At 44.2% G+C, this 18350-nt stretch overlaps 1 protein-coding gene across 2 annotated transcripts in view; it reads left to right on the top strand.

Annotated features, from left to right (window-relative positions):
* The window catches only part of KLKB1 (kallikrein B1), a 39702-nt gene extending 21779 nt beyond the window's left edge, over positions 1–17923 (top strand). For both annotated transcript variants that reach the window (XM_054989932.1, XM_054989933.1), the window contains 10 exons: positions 1972–2081; positions 3271–3430; positions 6853–6962; positions 7543–7702; positions 7806–7921; positions 10733–10907; positions 13554–13729; positions 13910–14011; positions 15774–15913; positions 16819–17923. In XM_054989932.1, the coding sequence (XP_054845907.1) occupies positions 1972–2081; positions 3271–3430; positions 6853–6962; positions 7543–7702; positions 7806–7921; positions 10733–10907; positions 13554–13729; positions 13910–14011; positions 15774–15913; positions 16819–16974 (1405 nt within the window). In that variant the 3' untranslated portion in view covers positions 16975–17923. The remainder of the gene's footprint in view (positions 1–1971; positions 2082–3270; positions 3431–6852; positions 6963–7542; positions 7703–7805; positions 7922–10732; positions 10908–13553; positions 13730–13909; positions 14012–15773; positions 15914–16818) is intronic.
* The last annotated feature ends 427 nt before the right edge of the window (positions 17924–18350 follow it).

The raw sequence follows: 18350 nt of genomic DNA, 5'->3' as shown, positions 1-18350 counted from the left end.
AGAATCTTTTCCTGGGGTCTTTTAGAGCAAGGGTCTCCGATCTTGTTGAACCTGTGGGCACTTTTAAAATTTTGAGATGAGGGAATGGCTGCCACCACAAAATGGCTGCCGTGTGGTACAATGTCCAATCACATTGGCAAACTAAGCATCCTCCTGCTATGAAGTCAGTTGTTTCTGGGTTCTCTTGCTTCAGTAAGGAAAAGATAAGCCAGGATAGGCTCTTTGCTTGGGTAAGAGATGCTTTGGGGAAGAAACATGGGTACATGTTGGGGACCATTGCTCTAGAGGAACCAGAAGCTACTCTGCAACAACTGGCAAGCTACTGGGATCTCACAAGCTGCCTGTTAAAGATCCCTGATTTAAGCTAAACACGTCAGAACACTGAAAACATTGCAACAAATTTGACTTTCTACTCATAGGATGTCACTCTGTCAGTGAAAGCAGTGTAAGAACGCAAGATCCTTACTTGATCAGACCACAGGCCAATTCAGTCTAGCGTTTGCTGTCCCAATAGACACCACCCAGATGTTTCTGGTAATGTAGAGGTTCCCTCTAATTCCAGCATCTGGGGTTCAGAAACACATTGACTCCATTTAGTATCATGGCTGACATTCATTTTCTTCATAACCATGTGCAGCCCACCCACTAGGCAACTGCCCAGGGTGCCAGAGAACCAAGAGGCACCAGCAAGATCAAAAGCAGGCAGTCCCTTGGGGGGGGGGCCCTCGTCCAAGTGCAATCACATGGGTTGCCTGGCTGGCCACTGGCTCCAAGTGCATGTGGCCTGCTAGCTGGCCAGCCACCAACTTGGCTGGCCAGCCATTTCCAAGTTATCCATTATCCAAACCTCTCTCTATATTCGTAACTAATTAGCATGTACTAGCATGTACTAGGCCATACAGGTTCTCGCTTACTACTCAAAAGGAGATCATCAGCTTTCTTCATAGAGTTCTCTTGCCGGGGGCTTGTAGAGAAGCTGCCTGGCTTCCTTAGATCCACCACTATTGGCATAAGGAGAGCTGGGAGAGTTGCCATCTCTGAGCAGCTCTCATACACATTGGGCACATTTGACACTGAAGGGGGATCTGATTCTTGCTGTATTGGTTGGCTGTCCACCAACCTGGACAGCCAACAGCTCTGAACCTATGCATGCCCACCAGTTGGCTGACTGGTATCTTGGGGAGCATGCATGCCTGGTGGCTGGCCAGTCAGTGGCTTGGGCACCCACCTGATGAGCCTGCAGGTCAGGGCATGCATCTGTCCACTGGCTGGTCTGCAGTTTGGGGTTTGTGTATGCCTGCCAGCTGGCATCTTAGGGTACATGCGCACCTGACCCTGATGGTGGGGAGTGTGGCTAGCAAACGGCACCCAAAGCCCTCAGGCCAGCCCTGGCCATGAATTACCTAATCCCAGGGCTTTTTTTCAGGGGGAATGCGATGGAACAGAGTTCTGGAACCACTTGGAAATGGTCACATGGCTGGTGGCCCCGCCCCTGATCTCCAGACGGAGGGGCTCAGCAGTGTGGAGAGCAATCTCAACCCCCCTCTGTGTGGAGATCAGGGGGTGGGGCCACCAGCCATGTGACCATTTTCTCTGAGGGCAACCCATTGAGTTCCACCACCTCTTTTCCCAGAAAAAAGCCCTGCCTAATCCTGTTCTGAAACAATTTAAGTACCAAGAAGGATCCAGTCCAAGAAGACCATGTTCCTTCTTGGTACTGCTATTTGGTACTGCAAATTGAAGACCATTCCCCCATTATATAGCCGTTCTGATTGAAACCATTGAAGCCAGTGTCCATTACCAGATCTTGCAGAAGTTCATTATGGATTGGACGAAGAAGTAATTCTTTTTGTCCATCCGCCAATCAGTTTCACGGGATGAGCTTGAGTTCTAGTCTTATGACAGAAGGAGGAAGTTTCTACTTTTTGTTCCATTGCATTTCTAAATATTGTTCTTCCTCTCATTATTCAGAAAAAAATGCTTCCGGAGGTATAGCACCACAGGAACACCGACCCAAATAGAAGTGCTCAACGATGTTACGTCAGGATTCTCATTAAAACCTTGTCAACTTGCTGAAACAGGTAAACGTGCAAATTTTAAAGGAAACTAAGTGGATGGTATATGTTAGGATATTTTAATGCAATGCAAGGTGTGAACATATATCACATATAGCAGGCAATACAAAATGCTGCAGGTCTCCAGTGTACATAAGTGAATAAAATTATAATTATTTTAAATATTATTCTCAATCACTGGTGTTTTATAAATTTTACTGCATTTCATTAAATTATTTTCACAAGAATCCTGCAAGGTAGGTTAGGCTGAGAAACAAGGCCTCTGAATAGTTTCTTGGCTGAGTTGAAATAGGACATGATCAGTCCTTCAGAACTATTGTGGCATACCAGTATGATAAATAAACAATATTGTAATCTTCTTCAGAAACCACCATTTTCTACAAGAAGTCTGAGAGTAGGCAAATTCGGAAAGAGCCCAGGAGAATCTCAGGCGCTACAGCTCACGGGCTGAAGTGCATATGTATTTATTTACTTACATCATTTACTGGCCATTTTGCTCGATAAGACTCAAGGAACAGGCTTGTGTGGTTCCCTGTTAGTGCTTCTGCAGTGTCCAATACAAGACAGTGGCAACAGAGCTTCCAAATGACTGGTTTCCTCATATATTCCCTACGCCAGCCCCCTGGCAGTGGCCCCTCCCTGTGCCACCAGGGCAGTGAAATAGATATAATCAGGGCTTTTTTTCAGGGGGAACGTGGGGGAACAGAGTTCCGGGACCTCTTGAAAATGGTCACATGGCTTGTGGTGCCGCCCCCTGATCTCCAGACAGAGGGGAGTTGAGATTGCCCTCCGCACTGCTGAGCGGCGCGGAGGGCAATCTAAACCCCCCTCTGTCTGGAGATCAGGGGGCGGGGCCACCAGCCATGCGACCATTTTCTCTGAGGGCAACTCACTGAGTTCCACCACTTCTTTCCCCAGAAAAAAAACCCCTGGATATAATAATGCCTTAATGTTCACTTACCTTAACTAAAACCTTATCCACTTTATAAGAATGCCCTTCTGAGTAATTCTGTTTTATACATTTTGTGGGATGGTAGGAGTGGAGTGAGTCTCCCTGGCTGGGATGGGAGCCACAACAAAGCACGCTCAGGTGTGGGCTGCTCTTATTTGAATAACCTGAATATTTGAATAGTAAACTTTATACCGTGAAGACTGTTTGGACTGCTGTAACTTTGTATGCTCCTTTTATGTGCAGATTGCCTGTTGGACATTTTTCAACATACCCACTTTTCTGGAACTTTAGTTGCGAGAGTTTTTGCACCTGATGCCTTTGTATGTCGAACAATTTGCACATATCAACCCAACTGCATATTTTTTACCTTTTACAGCAGTGAATGGCAGACAAAAACCGAAAAGTGAGTATGACCACTTGAGTTTAAAGATGCTATCAAAATTAACATTCGGCAATTTACAAAGCAGATAAAAATTGTAGGCAGTTGCGTTGGTCCAGTATGAAACAACAGAAATTATGTCAGAGAAAAATTACGAAAGTAACAATGTGTGTCCTGGTGTCACCTAAAAAGTCACAAAGAAATGACTTTCTTTACTAGTGTTTGGAAGGCACAATGATTTATCCTAGAGTCAAATCCCTGCCATTGGATGGTAGAAGATCATCTGTCTCCATTTCTAGCAAGGAGGAGGAGAAAGTAGATGAATAAGGTGGAAGGTACTTGAAAAATGAGTTACTGTTTTTTCAAATTTATATACACCTGTTGGTACTTATTATAGTCAGGGCTTTTTTTCAGCGGGAACACGGTGGAACGGAGTTCCAGCACCTCTTAAAAATGGTCACATGGCCGGTGGCCCCACCCCCTGATCTCCAGACAGAAGAGAGTTTAGATTGCCCTCTGCGCCGCGGCACGGAGGGCAATCTAAACTCCCCTCTGTCTGGAGATCAGGGGGCGGGGCCACCGGCCATGTGACCATTTTTGCCAAGGGCGATTTAAACTTTAAAAAACTACCCCCTTGTTCCAGCTGACCCAAAGTGACATCATTGTGCGGTCTTGAGTTCCACCACCTCTTTTCCCAAAAAAAAAGCCCTGATTAGAGCTATTCACTGGTGATCCAAATCACATGCCATACAGTCAGAGGCCCCAGTTTAATGCCATTGCTTACTTCTGAGATGTTTCTCTCAGTTGGCCTCATGTTTGCAATGTTTCCCGGCCATGACCCGTGTAACATTAGCACTCTGACATGACATCCACGAGCGCCACAAGTCCCTACAAGAATTTTATTGTTAGATGCTGCAGATACTCTTGCATACTGCTGTAAACCTAAAGGGCTTTGTGTCCTTTGCTGTGAAGCAAGATTGCAATTTTTATAATTCTCAGGATCTTATCCAGCCTTTGTGATTGCTAGGTATAGCTTCAGTTTCTGTTCCCATCATCTCCAGTTCTCCCCCCCACACCCGTGTGCGTGTTATGTGCCATCAAGTTTCCTTCGACCCATGGCGACCCTATGAATGGAAGACCTCCAAAATGTTCTATCATTAACAGACTTGCTCAGATCCTGCAAACTGGACAACATGGCTTCCTTTATTGAGTCAAGCTATAATCTTGTTTTAGGTCTTCCTCTTTGCCTAGCATTATTGGCTTCTCAAGATGCGACCAAAGTACGATAGCCTTAGAGCGGAACCACAAGTGACAAAAGGCACAGGTTGGACACTTGTCAGCTTCCCTCAAGTTTTGATGGGAAATGTAGGCGTCCTGGTCTTGCAGCTTGGCTCTCCAACTGCTGTCCAATGGACTTTTCAACTGTCACTTGTCTAACATTCTGCCAAGCTGCCTACATTTCCCATCAAAACTTGAGGGAAGCTGACAAGTGTCCAACCTGTGTCAGGCGTCATTTGTGGTTCCGCTCTAAGAGCTTGTAGCTTCTAGGGAGAATTCAGGCTTGATTTGATCGAGTATCCACTTATTTGACTTTTGGGCTGTCCATGGTATCTGCAAAACTCTCCTCCAGCACCACATTTCAAACGAATCAATTTTCCTCCTGTCCGCTGTCTTCACAGTCCAACTTTCACACCCATACATAGTAATGGGAAATACCATAGTTTGGATTATCTTGATCTTGGTCCCCAGAGAGACATCTTTATCTTTATCCCACACATACATAAACAAGCAAAAGATAAATCTGAGGGAGGCTTGAAATGTTCAATTATTGGCTAGAAGGATACAATTTGGAATCTTCTGCTACAGTGCTGTATCGTGTCTGACACCATGTGATATTCTCTTTTACTTGTAGCTCAGATTAGGGTCTTCAAATGGGTTTCCGCTCTTGGGTTCATGCAGCAGAGACAGGTGTGCTCAAAATGACATCCAGGGCTTTTTTGCTGGGAAAAGAGGTGGTGGAACTCAGTGGGTTGCCCTCGGAGAAAATGGTCACATGGCTGGTGGCCCCGCCCCCTGATCTCCAGACAGAGGGGAGTTGAGATTGCCCTCCGCGCCACAATCTCAACTCCCCTCTGTCTGGAGATCAGGGGGCGGGGCCACCAGCCATGTGACCATTTTCAAGAGGTTCCAGAACACTGTTCCCCCGCGTTCCCGCTGAAAAAAAGCCCTGATAACATCTATTTATTATCAAGGAGATACAGGAATAGGAGCAAATGGTTTCAGAACAAGGGAGCTCATGCAGTCTATACTTCTAGCCAACCAACCATACTACTTAAGCAGGGACTCAACCCCATGAGACAAATGGTAGATGCAGAGCATTACCGTTCTTTGGTAATGTATACAATAAATATACCACACCTAGCTTGCTAGGTGCTAGAAAAAGTGGAAGACAGTAGGAAAAGAGGAAGACCTAGAACGAGATGGCTCGACTGAATAAAAGAAGCCACATCCTCCAGTTTGCAGTATCTGAGCAAGTCTGTTAATGATAGGACATTTTGGAAGTCTTTCATTCATAGGGTTGCCATAGGTCGGAGGCAACTTGACAGTATATAATACACACACACAGCTTGCTAAAGTTATAAACTTGCACAAAGCATCACTTTTAAATCAGGGCAAAGTTGCAAAGGCACCAAGGCATATAGACCACAGTGCTATGAGACAAGAACCACTGTCCATAGACCAAGGAGGGAATAAATGCCCCATGGAAGGCTTTGGCAAACAAACAGATGCCCTAAACAAAGTTACATGCTATACACAGGGCAAAATACAGGCAGATAAACAAAATCTATATCCGCAGGGCCATATTATTCATAAGGTTGACTAGCCTGAAGCCTAGGGGCCCCCGTAGAGATTAAAGGCCCATCAATTTTTTTTGCTGAGTCACACCCCCACATAAATTACAATTAATTGATTCTCTTATATAACCTCTATTAATAAGATAATTAACTGCTTCCTTATCAAAGTGAAACAAATTGTCTTATATTAAAACAATTACCCAATTATTATTTAGAAAATTGTACCAATTTAATTCACTTCAAAATATTACAGTCTTGAACAATTATATCCCCCAAATGTGCCTTCCTGAAGAGTTCTACTCACGCAATAAAAATATTTTTAAAATAGTAAATAGAATTCTTCAGGAGACCCTCAAAATGGATATAGGGCTATGTACTGCGGTCTAGTACCTACTCTACCATGGTCAGGATTTCAGCTGTAGTGGGGTGAAAGATTGAAGTGCTGGAGGGGCCCCCAAACACCTGAAAGCCTAGGGGCCCAGCCATGGGTAATACGGCCCTGTATACCAGCCAGACTTTCCAGGAAGAAAGAGATGTGAGCCACTCTCAGTTTGTAACCAGGGTTATTTTTGATTATTTTTGTTGTTTTAGGTATATTTGTCTCATGATGACATCAGAAAGTGGAATGCCTGATGCTATTGTAGAGTCAAAAAATGTTTTGTCTGGCTTCAGTCTTCTGAACTGCCGAAAAACTATACCTGGTACTTACGGGTTGGATTTATTCATCTCTATCAACAGAAGCAGGGTGGGTCGGTGGGGTGGATTTTTTGCCAATTCTTCTTCCTGCTTCAGACCTCTCTGACACCCCCATTACACTATCCCTGAAGGTTGCCCACCTGTCACGGGTAGGGTTTGGGGGAGAATTTTAAGAGGGGGCAGGTGAGGAAGCCCTGCTCTACTGATGGACATTCTCTCCATCCGCAGAGATTTACTGTTCAGATCCGAGCCTCCCCATATAAAATGACACTACCACCACAATGTCGCACTTGATCAATTTCTTATTTTAAAAAAATCTCAAGGGCATGCATGATAATAATGTGTGTGTGTGTGTGAGTGGTAAGTCATAGGTGGGGCTTTCATGGCAAGAGACCATCAGAGGTGGTTTGCCATTGCCTGGTTCTGCAACCCTGGTCTTCATTGGAGGTCTCCCATCCAATTACTAACCAAAGTCAACGCTGCTTAGCTTCTGAGATCTGACAAGATCAGGCTTGTCTGAGCTATCTAGGTCAGGGTATGATAATAATATATTGGTCTTTTTTCAATGTTTACAACATATTACAGCCTGTTCTTCTCAGACTTATCCCAATTTAAATTTTCTGGGGATGGACCTGAATGAGGAGTATGTCGATGGGCCCAAGGCGTGTCAGCAGCTTTGTACAGATATTGTCCGCTGCCAGTTTTTTACTTATTCTCCAAACCAAGCTTCCTGTAACAGAGAGGGGTAAGGAGATTTTTTTTTTTACATTAGTGCTAGAAATTACTAAGCAGTTTTGTATAGCAGATCATGTACCTAAGCTTGAATTCTTAATTTTTTTACTGTACAGAAAATGCAAATGCAACTTAAGAATGTCTACCCAAGGGTCTCCACACAAAATAGTCTTCGAAAATGAAAAGATTTCTGGCTATTCATTAAGACTTTGTCAAATGAAAGTCAGCCCTGGTGAGTAAAACTGAGTAGTCTCTAAATCCGCATTTAAGCATGCTTAGTTTTGGTTAATAGCAGTACCAATTACAACTGGACTGTATACTCCCAATTAAATATTTAAATATCTAGATACCCTACCAACATAGGTTACATTCTGGAACCTCATAATCAGAATGGGTATGGGGTAACAGGAGATATTACTCAGAAGTGATGGTTACAGGACAGTTACATTTCCTTGGAAGGGAAATGCAACTGAATATCAACATCTCTCTGGTTTAAGCAATGAAGCCATTTCCAAAATTAACTCTGTCCACCTTTCATTTCCTCTGAAGCCATATGCTATCCACCCATTCAAACTAAGCCTTGCTTACAATGTCGCAAAGTCATTTCATGGCAGGACAGTCAATCCCAGCTCCCCAATAAACAGAGTAGCGTTCCTGTCTGGGTCACTTGACTACAAACATTTGACACCTTTACACTTTACACTTAAGATTGCTTTTTAGGCTAGAACAGAAGCAGAACGGTTTTCAATGGGCAAAGGTTTCAGAAAAGGATGGGTATTATCTCCCTATCTGTTCAACCTTTACGCAGAACATATCATAAGGAAAGCTGGATTAGATTTAGATGAAAGTGGAGTGAAAATTGGTGGAAGGAACATTAACAATTTGAGGTATGCAGATGAAACCATGGCCGATTCCAGACGGCCCTCCCCATGTCGAAACGTCGCGCGTCGTCACGCGGAAAACGCGAAATATCGCGTTTCCTCACGCGCGTTTTGTGCGACGTCGCGTGATGTCACGCAAAACTCATGCAAGAAAACGCGATATTTCACGTTTTTCTCGTGACAACGCGCAACGTTTCGACATGGGGAGGGCCGTCTGGAATCGGCCCATGTTACTGGCAGAAAATAGAGAAGACCTGAAATGACTGAAGGTTAAGGGGAAATGCGCCAAAGAAGGATCACGGCTGAACATCAATGAGACAAAAGCAATTACTACCGAGGAATTACACAATTTTAAGGTTGCCAATGAAGAAATTGTTAAAGATTTTCTATTCCTTGGCTCAATCATCAACCAAAAAGGAGACTGCAACTGAGAAATCATCAGGAGATTGAGACTTGAAGGAACTAGAAAAGATCCTTAAGGATAAGGGTTGCTAGGAATCAAGATCAAGATAATTCATACTATGGTATTCCCCATTACTATGTATGACTATGAATGTTGGACAATTAAGAAAGCTGACAGGAAGAAAGTTGATTCATTTAAATACACTGCTAGAGAAGAGTTTTACGGATTCCATGGATGGCCAAAAAGGCTAACAAATGGGTTTTAGGTCAAATCAAGCCTGAATTCCCCCATGAAAATAAAATGATGACATTGACGCTATCGTGCTTTGGTCACATCACGAGAAGACTGGAATAGACAAAAATGCTAAGAAAAGTGGAAGGCAGTAGGAAAAGAGGAAGACTCAAAATGAGATGGCTTGACTTAATAAAAGAAGCCACAGCCTCCAGTTTGCAAGATCTGAGCAAGGCTGTTAATGATAAGACGTTTTGGAGTTTGTTGGTTCACAGGGCTGCCATAAGTCAGAAGGAACCTGATGGCACATCACACACAGAGACACTTAAGAAGTCATCTTCAGTGTATATCTTACAAAATGTAATGTGTTCAGTGGCTCACAGAATAGATGAGAGGCGGTAGAAATTTTGTACAGAAACTGCACAAAAGCTACTTTGCACTTAGTAGGAAGAATTGAAACACAAATTCCCTTTAGAAACTAAAAAGCTTTTCTGCATTGAATTGCCTGGCTCCCTCCCTCCTTCCCCTTCCCTACTCTGGGTGGCAGCATTGCACTGGCTGCGCATTTGGGTCTAGCCAGGGCTTTTTTTCTGGGGAAAGAGGTGATGGAACTCAGTGGGTTGCCCTCAGAGAAAATGGTCACATGGCTGATGGCCCCGCCCCCTGATCTCCAGATAGAGGGGAGTTGAGATTGCCCTCTACACCACTGAGCGCAGGGAAGGCAATCTCAACTCCCCTCTGTCTTGAGATCAGGGGGCGGGGCCATCAGCCATGTGACCATTTTCAAGAGGTTCTGGAACTCTGTTCCCCCGCGTTCCCCCTGAAAAAAGCCCTGGGTCTAGCGCTGATGTGAACCACTGCCACGTCCTCCTGCCTTTGCTCCCTCTGGAACTGTGGGTGTACAGCCACCCAGAGCGGGGAGGAGACAAGGAACCAGCTGGGCCTCTGGCAGAGGTGACCAGGCAGAGGGCAGCTTTGAAAACTAAAGCTCCCAGGTAAAATTGCATCACTGGCCACTGAAATGAACCTGTGCCTAGTGTCTTATTTAATTTGACCCTTCGTTTAACCTCAACACAGAGAGCAAGCACAAGTGAAATTCATTTACCTAACCTGTGCACTGAAGTTGTAATAAGCTCCAAAGAAACACCTGTTTGCAGGACTTTTCTTCTGGGAAAAGAGGTGGGGGAACTCAGGACCGCACAATGATGTCACTTTGGGTCAGCTGGAACAAGGGGGGAGTTTTTTAAAGTTCAAATTGCCCTTGGCAAAAATGGTCACATGGCCGGTGGCCCCACCCCCTGATCTCCAGACAGAGGGGAGTTTAGATTGCCCTCCGCACCACATGGCGCGGAGGGCAAGCTAAACTCCCCTCTGTCTGGAGATCAGGGGGCGGGGCCACCGGCCATGTGACCATTTTCAAGAGGTGCCGGAACTCCGTTCCACCACGTTCCTGCTGAAAAAAAGCCCTGCCTGTTTGCATTAAAACGCTACATCAAACTTGGTAATATACATTTAAGAATTCTCTTAGTATGTGTGCAGAAACCTTTATTGGATTCGAGAGTTGTTGGAGGAACAAATGCATCCCTTGGAGAATGGCCCTGGCAAGTGAGCTTGCATGTGAAGCTCTCAGTCCAGAAGCATCATTGTGGTGGTTCGATTATCAGCGACCAATGGATATTGACTGCTGCTCACTGCATGGGAGAGTAAGTAAAATGCTCATCTGAGTATCTTCTAAGTAGCAAAACCTGAACCTTCTAAACAGTGGATTGTATCCAACTGCTCTGCTCAGTTCACAGTGGGCCCTTCCTCTGGTGCAAGAAGGCTTCCTCTAATGGAAGGGCTTTTCTGACTTACAGCTTTTTACCTGGAGGAATGTGCCACCACTAGCTCAACAGAATGATAGGATACAACTCACTAACATTAACAAAAGTTGTCTGGTTGCAGGTGAGAGCTAAGTGGGGGAGGAGAGCGGAAAGGGAGCACGGCGACAAAACACACAGACACAGTGCTGGAGGAAAGAAGGCCACAACTTTATTGAGATTACAGCTCAGGAGCAAAGGCGCACATAGGGCACGGATCCAAACATCGTCTGACCTGCCTGCCAAGCCGATGACCCACACGCCCCCTCAGACCCCTGCTGAGGGGGGGGGACCATGGGATGACAGTCAGTGGGATGCCACATGGGCATACACCCCTGTGTGAAACCTCCCTACCACCTGGGAGTGAGGCGAACTGACAGCCCCCGACTGGGCATGCACCAACCATTCCTTACTCCCCAGACCCCTTATGGGGACCCCCATAATAGGGAAACTGAGCCTGAGGACCCTGTTTTCCCCCAAACAGATCGGTGCCCAAAGCCAATATGCAGCCTACTAACCCAAAAGTTGTGACGAAAGGGAGGGCTGGGCAGGATGCTGCCACGGGCCAAGCGCTGAGGGCCAGGGGCCAGCTTCCCAGACCAGGGGGCCTGCACCGGATGTGCCTGGGCATGCTCCCCTGGCCCCTGGTCATTCTCCACCCCTCCACAACATGGCGGCCGCCATATCATCTCCCCGCCCGCCTCCCCTTCATCACCCACAACCTGGGGCCCCAGATAAGTCTGGGAGCCATTGTTTTCAAAAGATGAGGCTGAACCTGAGCTTTTTTGATTGATGATTAAACACTTCAGGACTGCCTTCAAGTGTGTGGAAAATGGTTGTCTGAAAAGAAGGAACACTGAGGCCCTGTGTTGTGAGGTATTCAACCCATCGTTCTTTCAAATGGACTGGGCCAGATGGACTTATTCACGGGATAATCTGAAGACACATGTGGGCGTCCTGTTAAAGATAGGCAGGTCTTATCCTACATCATTCTGAGCACTGAATGAGGTAATAGGTATTGGGATTGTATATATTAGTTTAGTTTAGGCAGTTACAGTCAGCAAAGCTGGTAGCCACATGCAGTAAAATCCACTCTCGGGCAAAAGGTAAAATCTATGTTTATTGAGGTAGTTTCCAATTCACAGCATTCTTATAGAAGAAAGGAGAGAAAAAGCCTAACCTGAAAAGGGTACTTTCCCTATCACATAGCCAACTTGTCTGGCATTATGCGTATGTGTAGGTATGAGATCATGGCCGTTTCCACACGGCTCCCCGCTGCTCATAACAACCCGGAATATCGCAAAAAAATGCAGAAGATCACGTTTTCTCACACGAGATTTGCGCAACATCATGTGACGTCGCGCAAATCTCGCGCGAGAAAATGCGATCTTCTGCGGATTTTTCGCAATATTCCAGGTTGTTACGAGCAGCAGGGAGCCATGTTGAAACGGCCCCTGGCTCCATAGAGAGAGGAGTGGAGATGCATCTTGCTCCTTTGAGAGCCAGAAAACAAGAAAAATCAAAAAGAGTCCAGTAGCACCTTTAAGACTAACCAATTTTATTGTAGCATAAGCTTTCGAGAATCACGTTCTCTTCGTCAGATGCATGGAGGGCAGGAAGAAACTGATCAAATATAGAGGAGGAGAGGGGGGGAAGGAGGAGAGGGGGGGATGTAAACAACTCCTTTGATATGGAGATGCAGACAGCTCCTTTTGGTGTGGGGATCAGTTTGCTTGTGTAAAGATTCAAAGGAGTTTGCCGTGTTAGTCTGTAGTAGCAAAATCAAAGAGAGTTCAGCAGCACTGCAGCACAAGCCCTCGATAACCACAGTCCTCCCCGCCAGATGCATCTGACAAAGAGAACCGTGGTCCTCGAAAGCCCACGCCAGGTGCCACTGGACTCCCCCTGACCCCGCCTCTGTAAAGGAAATCAGTTACCTGTGATAATGAGATAACCATTCATAGTCCCTATTCAGTCCCAGCTTGACAGAGTCAAATTTGCATATGAATTCCAATTCAGCAGCTTCCCGTTGGAACAAGAACACAGGAAGAGAAGAAGGACTTAGAAAGACGTTTCAGCCTTAGAGAAAGAAACGCTTCTTGTTCATTAGGAAGATAATCCAAAGAAAAATATAGAGGCCCCCCCCCTCAAAGTTCCAAGCATGCTGAGTCTCCTCTGTTCCAACAACAGGAAGAGCAGGGATAGGTGTAGTAAAATAAAATAATTCTACCTTCCTTCCTTCATAATCTTTGCTTAATATGTAGCAATAGAATAGAGGGGAGGTTGCAGGGATTCCTGGAACATAGAACAGGGGATAGTAGTCATGAATTCACAACCAGGGATAAAATGTTTCAATTAAAACCTCAACAGAATGAGAAGAACTGGACTTTTAATTACATGGGACATTAGGGTACCTTGCATAAGGGCCAGAGAAATGCCCACTAGTTCAAAGTGATTAAGTTTGGACTTTTTTGTTGTTTCATTACTTAGCCTTCTCCCACCTGATGTTTGGCGGGTTTATACTGGAATTCTGAAACAATCACAGATCAGTGAAGATACCCCCTTCTTCAAAGTGCAAGAGGTTATTGTTCACCCTGACTATGAGATTTCAGAAGAAGGATATGACATTGCTTTAATGAAACTTGACAGACCCATGAATTTCAGTGGTATGTAAGTTTATTTTCACATCTTTACCTTAAGGAATTCAGTATTGCCATCTCTAAAGGAAGCTGACTTTACTAGCATTAGCCAATTATTATTCCATCCAAGAAGGAAGCAGAATTATTTTTTTTAAAATGAATTCCTTTCCCTCTTAACCAACCTAATTCTTTTAAATGGAAATTTAGATTTACAGCAAGCCCTCTGCCTGCCAGCCAATGAAGATACAAAGGAGAATACAGGATATACCAACTGTTGGGTGACTGGATGGGGTTACACAAAGGAGAGAGGTATTATAAGATGACACTTAGCTATATATAATATCTTTTTAAATTATAGCATAATGTTAAAGATAGCTTTGACTCTTGAAAGTTTATACTCTAAAAATCTTGTTGGTGTCTAAGATCCAGTTTGGTGTAGTGGTTAAGAGCAGTGGGACTCTAATATGGAGAAACAGGTTTGATTCCCCACTCCTCCACTTGAAGCCAGCTGGGTGACCTTGGGTCACTCACGGCTCTCTCAGAGCGGAACTACAAGTGACAAAAGGCACAGATTGGACACTTGTCAGCTTCCCTCAAGTTTTGATGGGAAATGTAGGCAGCTTGGTGGAATGTTGGACAAGTGACAGTTGGAAAGTCCGTTGGACAGCAGTCGGAGAGCCAAGCTGCAAGACCAGGATGCCTACATTTCCCATCAAAACTTGAGGGAAGCTGACAAGTGTCCAACCTGTGCCTTTTGTCACTTGTAGTTCCGCTCTTTAGAGCTCTCTCAGCCCCACCAACCTTACAAGGTGATTATTGTAGGGATAATAATAACATACGTTGTAAACTGCTCTGAGTGGGTGTTAAGTTGTCCTGAAAGGTGGTCTATAAATTGAATGTTGTTGTTGTTATTCAGGTAGCATCGGTCTCAAATCCTGCTGGGATGTTAAATGTTATAGTTTTCTTTAGTATGAAAAATCTTTAAACCATGCTTCTTTGCCACTTTCTAACAAACGATAGGAGAGGCTAAATGCAAAGTTTTTGTATGGGACTGCTTGGCCTGGCATGGCAACCAGTAGGAGACCAGGAGGGGGGGAATGATGGGCAGCCGACAATGAGGGTATGATTTCACTTCTGGAGAAAACCTGGAAGTGATGCCATGTCTCTCTAGGAGACACTGTAAACTAGATATACTAGAGTTTTTGGCTATTCCCAGAGAGGCATGAGGTCATTTTCAGGTTTCTCTCAGAAGTGACGTCACATCATTGGCCCAATGGCTAATTTTAAAACATTTTCTTCTGCTATTACTCTAAGCAGTGGTGGGAAACAAGAGGCAGGGTGGGGGATCTCCTGCTGTTGCTGGAGGACTGGCAACCTTACTTTAGTGATAGATCTAAGGTTCTCCTTGCTACAGTATCTGGCATATTCAAAAGCAGCATGGGGTGCGGCACACACACAGAGTTTGTGAATGATCTTACAGGGACATAGTTACCATATTAGCAACAGGCAAATCCAAACTGGGATTAATCATTAAAGTTATTGCCATCTTTTCTGGATTCAGCACGAACCACTCAATCACAAATTCATGAAGGGAACACAAACTCAGATATTCTATTAACCCTGCTCACATCTTTAAATCCTATGCACAGAGCCTAATTCCACAGCATCTCCTCTGTTATTGGGTTAGATCCAATGAGATGGAAGGAACACAGATTCTTGCCATCTTAAAAACACCTAGAAAGTAGGTAGAATCCCCATGAACTAACAGCCACACAGACATGGAGCTGAATCACTGGTTTCTTTTTATGTCATTTATATATTATTTACCATTTATATGCAATTATTGCCAAGAGTATGTTGGAAATATGTACATTTTAATGGGAAAGTTTTACATGAGGAAACAGAAAACAGCCCCAAAACAAAGTCTTTTAAGTTTGATTCACAAAAGGGAGAAGTGAAATGGGTAAAACCAGCAGATAGCATCCCAGCGTATAGTTGGGGAATTACTAAATGAAGGAATTGAACCCTCGGTCCACCCCGGTGATCTTATTTATGTCATATATCATTTAAGGCGAAATACAAGATGTTCTACAAAAGGTCAATATCCCTATAATAACAAATGCAGAATGTCAGTTGCGATACCGAGACTTCAGAATACACAATAAGATGGTATGTGCTGGTTACCCTGAAGGCGGAAAAGATGCTTGTAAGGTGAGGGCAACTTGTGATTGTGATTTCTTTATAGCATAGCCTTGCTACAACTTATTCTAGTTTAGCCATGAAGAATCCTGGTGACTGTCATTTGGGGAGGATGCTAAGAGTTGTTAGAAATCCCTCGTCTCTTCTCACTTTCCTCTTGACTACAGTCCCAATGCTTCCTTGGGGAGATGGTATTTAAAAGCAACCTCTGAATTCCATTGCTAGAAGGCAACATTGTGGAAGACATTGGCCTCCATGCCCTGTTTGATGGTCCTCTAGGACAACTGGCTGGCAACTAAGTGATACAGGATGCTGGAATGGATGGACCACAGGCATCTTGGTCCAGCACAAATGTTCGTATGCAGTCCAAGAGGCCGACAGATATCTCTCTGTAACAGCTCATGGAATCAGTCAGAAAGAAAGAATGTGTGAACAGACTGCCGGGATTTCTTTGGACACAATAGACGCATTGATCTCTGTCTTCATATTAAAACTAAGACAAATCTTTTTTGTGATTTATTTATACACACAGGCTTAGTTTCTATGCAGCATCAAACCATGATTTGACATAAGGAACATTGGACTCTCTCTGTATTTCCTCCATGGTCCTTTGTTCCAAGGCAGACCACAGTTTGCTGTGACATCTGAGCTCTGACAGATTTCGATTTGTACTTGCCCTTCAAACCAGATTTGGAAACTGAAATAAGAGCTCTGTTCCTTATTCTAATTTGGGGAGACAAAAACAAATAGCAATTTGCTACTTTGGGTGCAAATCATGAAGTCAGGGATCAGATCTTGAGTGCTGCATGTGAACCAAGTCTTGGTAGTAATGGAATTGCTTAACCTGAACATTACATCCTTAATCTACATTCACAGGTATACTGTCATTACATGCATGTTTTCTTTCTCTGCTATAGGGAGACTCAGGTGGACCTCTGTCATGTAAACACAAGGAAGCCTGGTATCTAGTTGGCATCACCAGCTGGGGTGAGGGATGTGCCCGTCCAGGCCACCCAGGAGTCTACACCAATGTGGCTGAATTTGTAGAGTGGATTCTAGAAAAAATTTCATAGAAGAAGGACTGTTCAGGGATATGACAGTACCATGATGTTATACAAACAACTGACTCTGAGATTCTCTGAGAAACATGTTAGAAGTTCCCTCTCGACTTAGAAAGGTTTATCTAAAAAGGGAAAAGGCTGGCAAACTGGTACACAGTCTCCAGAGGGGCTTACTTCTGTATAACTATCTAATTCAGTGCTGAATTAGGCCCACTTAAACTCACTGAAATCAGTTTTAGGTGGGTAGCCCTGTTGGTCTGCACTAGAACACCAGGATTTGATTCCAGGGGCAATTCAGAGATCAACAAGATTTTCAGAGTGTAAGCTTTCAAGAGTCAGAAGTCTGAAGAAGGGAGCTGTGACTCTCAAAAGCTTACACTCTGAAAATGTTGTTGGTCTCTAAGGTGCCACTGGATTCAAATCCTGCTGTTCGTTGAAATCAATGGTCTTACTTGGGTTTTAATTACACAGGAGGTTGTAAGTCAGAAAGGAAGACAAGAAAAATATTACACTTTGGAATAAAGAATCAGTCACATTAAAACGAAAATAGAACACGTGCATTTATCACGGACTATATTTTGGTCAACCCATTCCACAGATGTGCCCTACTGACTTTACTGTCATTACAACTATCTCACAGCACACTTTGCAAATGTCTTATGTCTTTCTTTGAAAGAGGTGGTGTTACGACAATTCTGGCTTTTATTGCCTTGCCTCCTATGATGCTACAGAAGGCTAAGCAGCTGTGAACTAGAAGAAACTTAGGAGATGCTACAATTCCAGAAGTGTCCTCCTCAGTAGAGTCACAGCCTTCCCATCCCATTGATTTCATTAGACTTGGCTTAGGGTAGCGCTGAAAGCCTTAAAGTGTTTTAAAAAGTTATTTTTCTTTCTGTGTAGTTCCATGTTTGTTTTTATTTCTATGAATGATAACAATAAACATAAACAATTGCTAAGTGTCTTACTGTCAACAATATATAACTTAAAACACTTCTGTGTAGCTCATACAAATGTAGCTAAACATCCAAAGTATCTCTCTGTACTAGTAGGGAGGCCAATTCTTAAAGGGCTTCATATAAGGCAAACCATGTCATACAGGATGCATATAAATAAACGAACAAAGTGCAAGGTGCTAAAGTGCTGGTCCCAAATGGGCTGACATATTGCACAAAATACGGCCCTCCCGGCCAGCAGCTTCCACTGATAAGGCAGGGGGGCGCTCTTTGCCTCCTTGGAAGGAGGAGGAGACAGAGCATTTCCATGGTATCTGGGTCTCAGGCCGGGAGGGCGGAGAAAGGAACTTTATTGGACTTTTACATTGAATGCTTCCGTAGACGTGCTCAGGCTGAGATAATTGACAAACAACAACACCTAAAGCAGAATCTCAG

Source organism: Eublepharis macularius, chromosome 10 (assembly GCF_028583425.1).
Source record: "Eublepharis macularius isolate TG4126 chromosome 10, MPM_Emac_v1.0, whole genome shotgun sequence".
In the NCBI taxonomy this organism is placed as follows: domain Eukaryota; kingdom Metazoa; phylum Chordata; class Lepidosauria; order Squamata; family Eublepharidae; genus Eublepharis; species Eublepharis macularius.
Note: the sequence above shows the minus strand (reverse complement) of the source record. Positions and strands in the feature narration are given on the sequence as shown.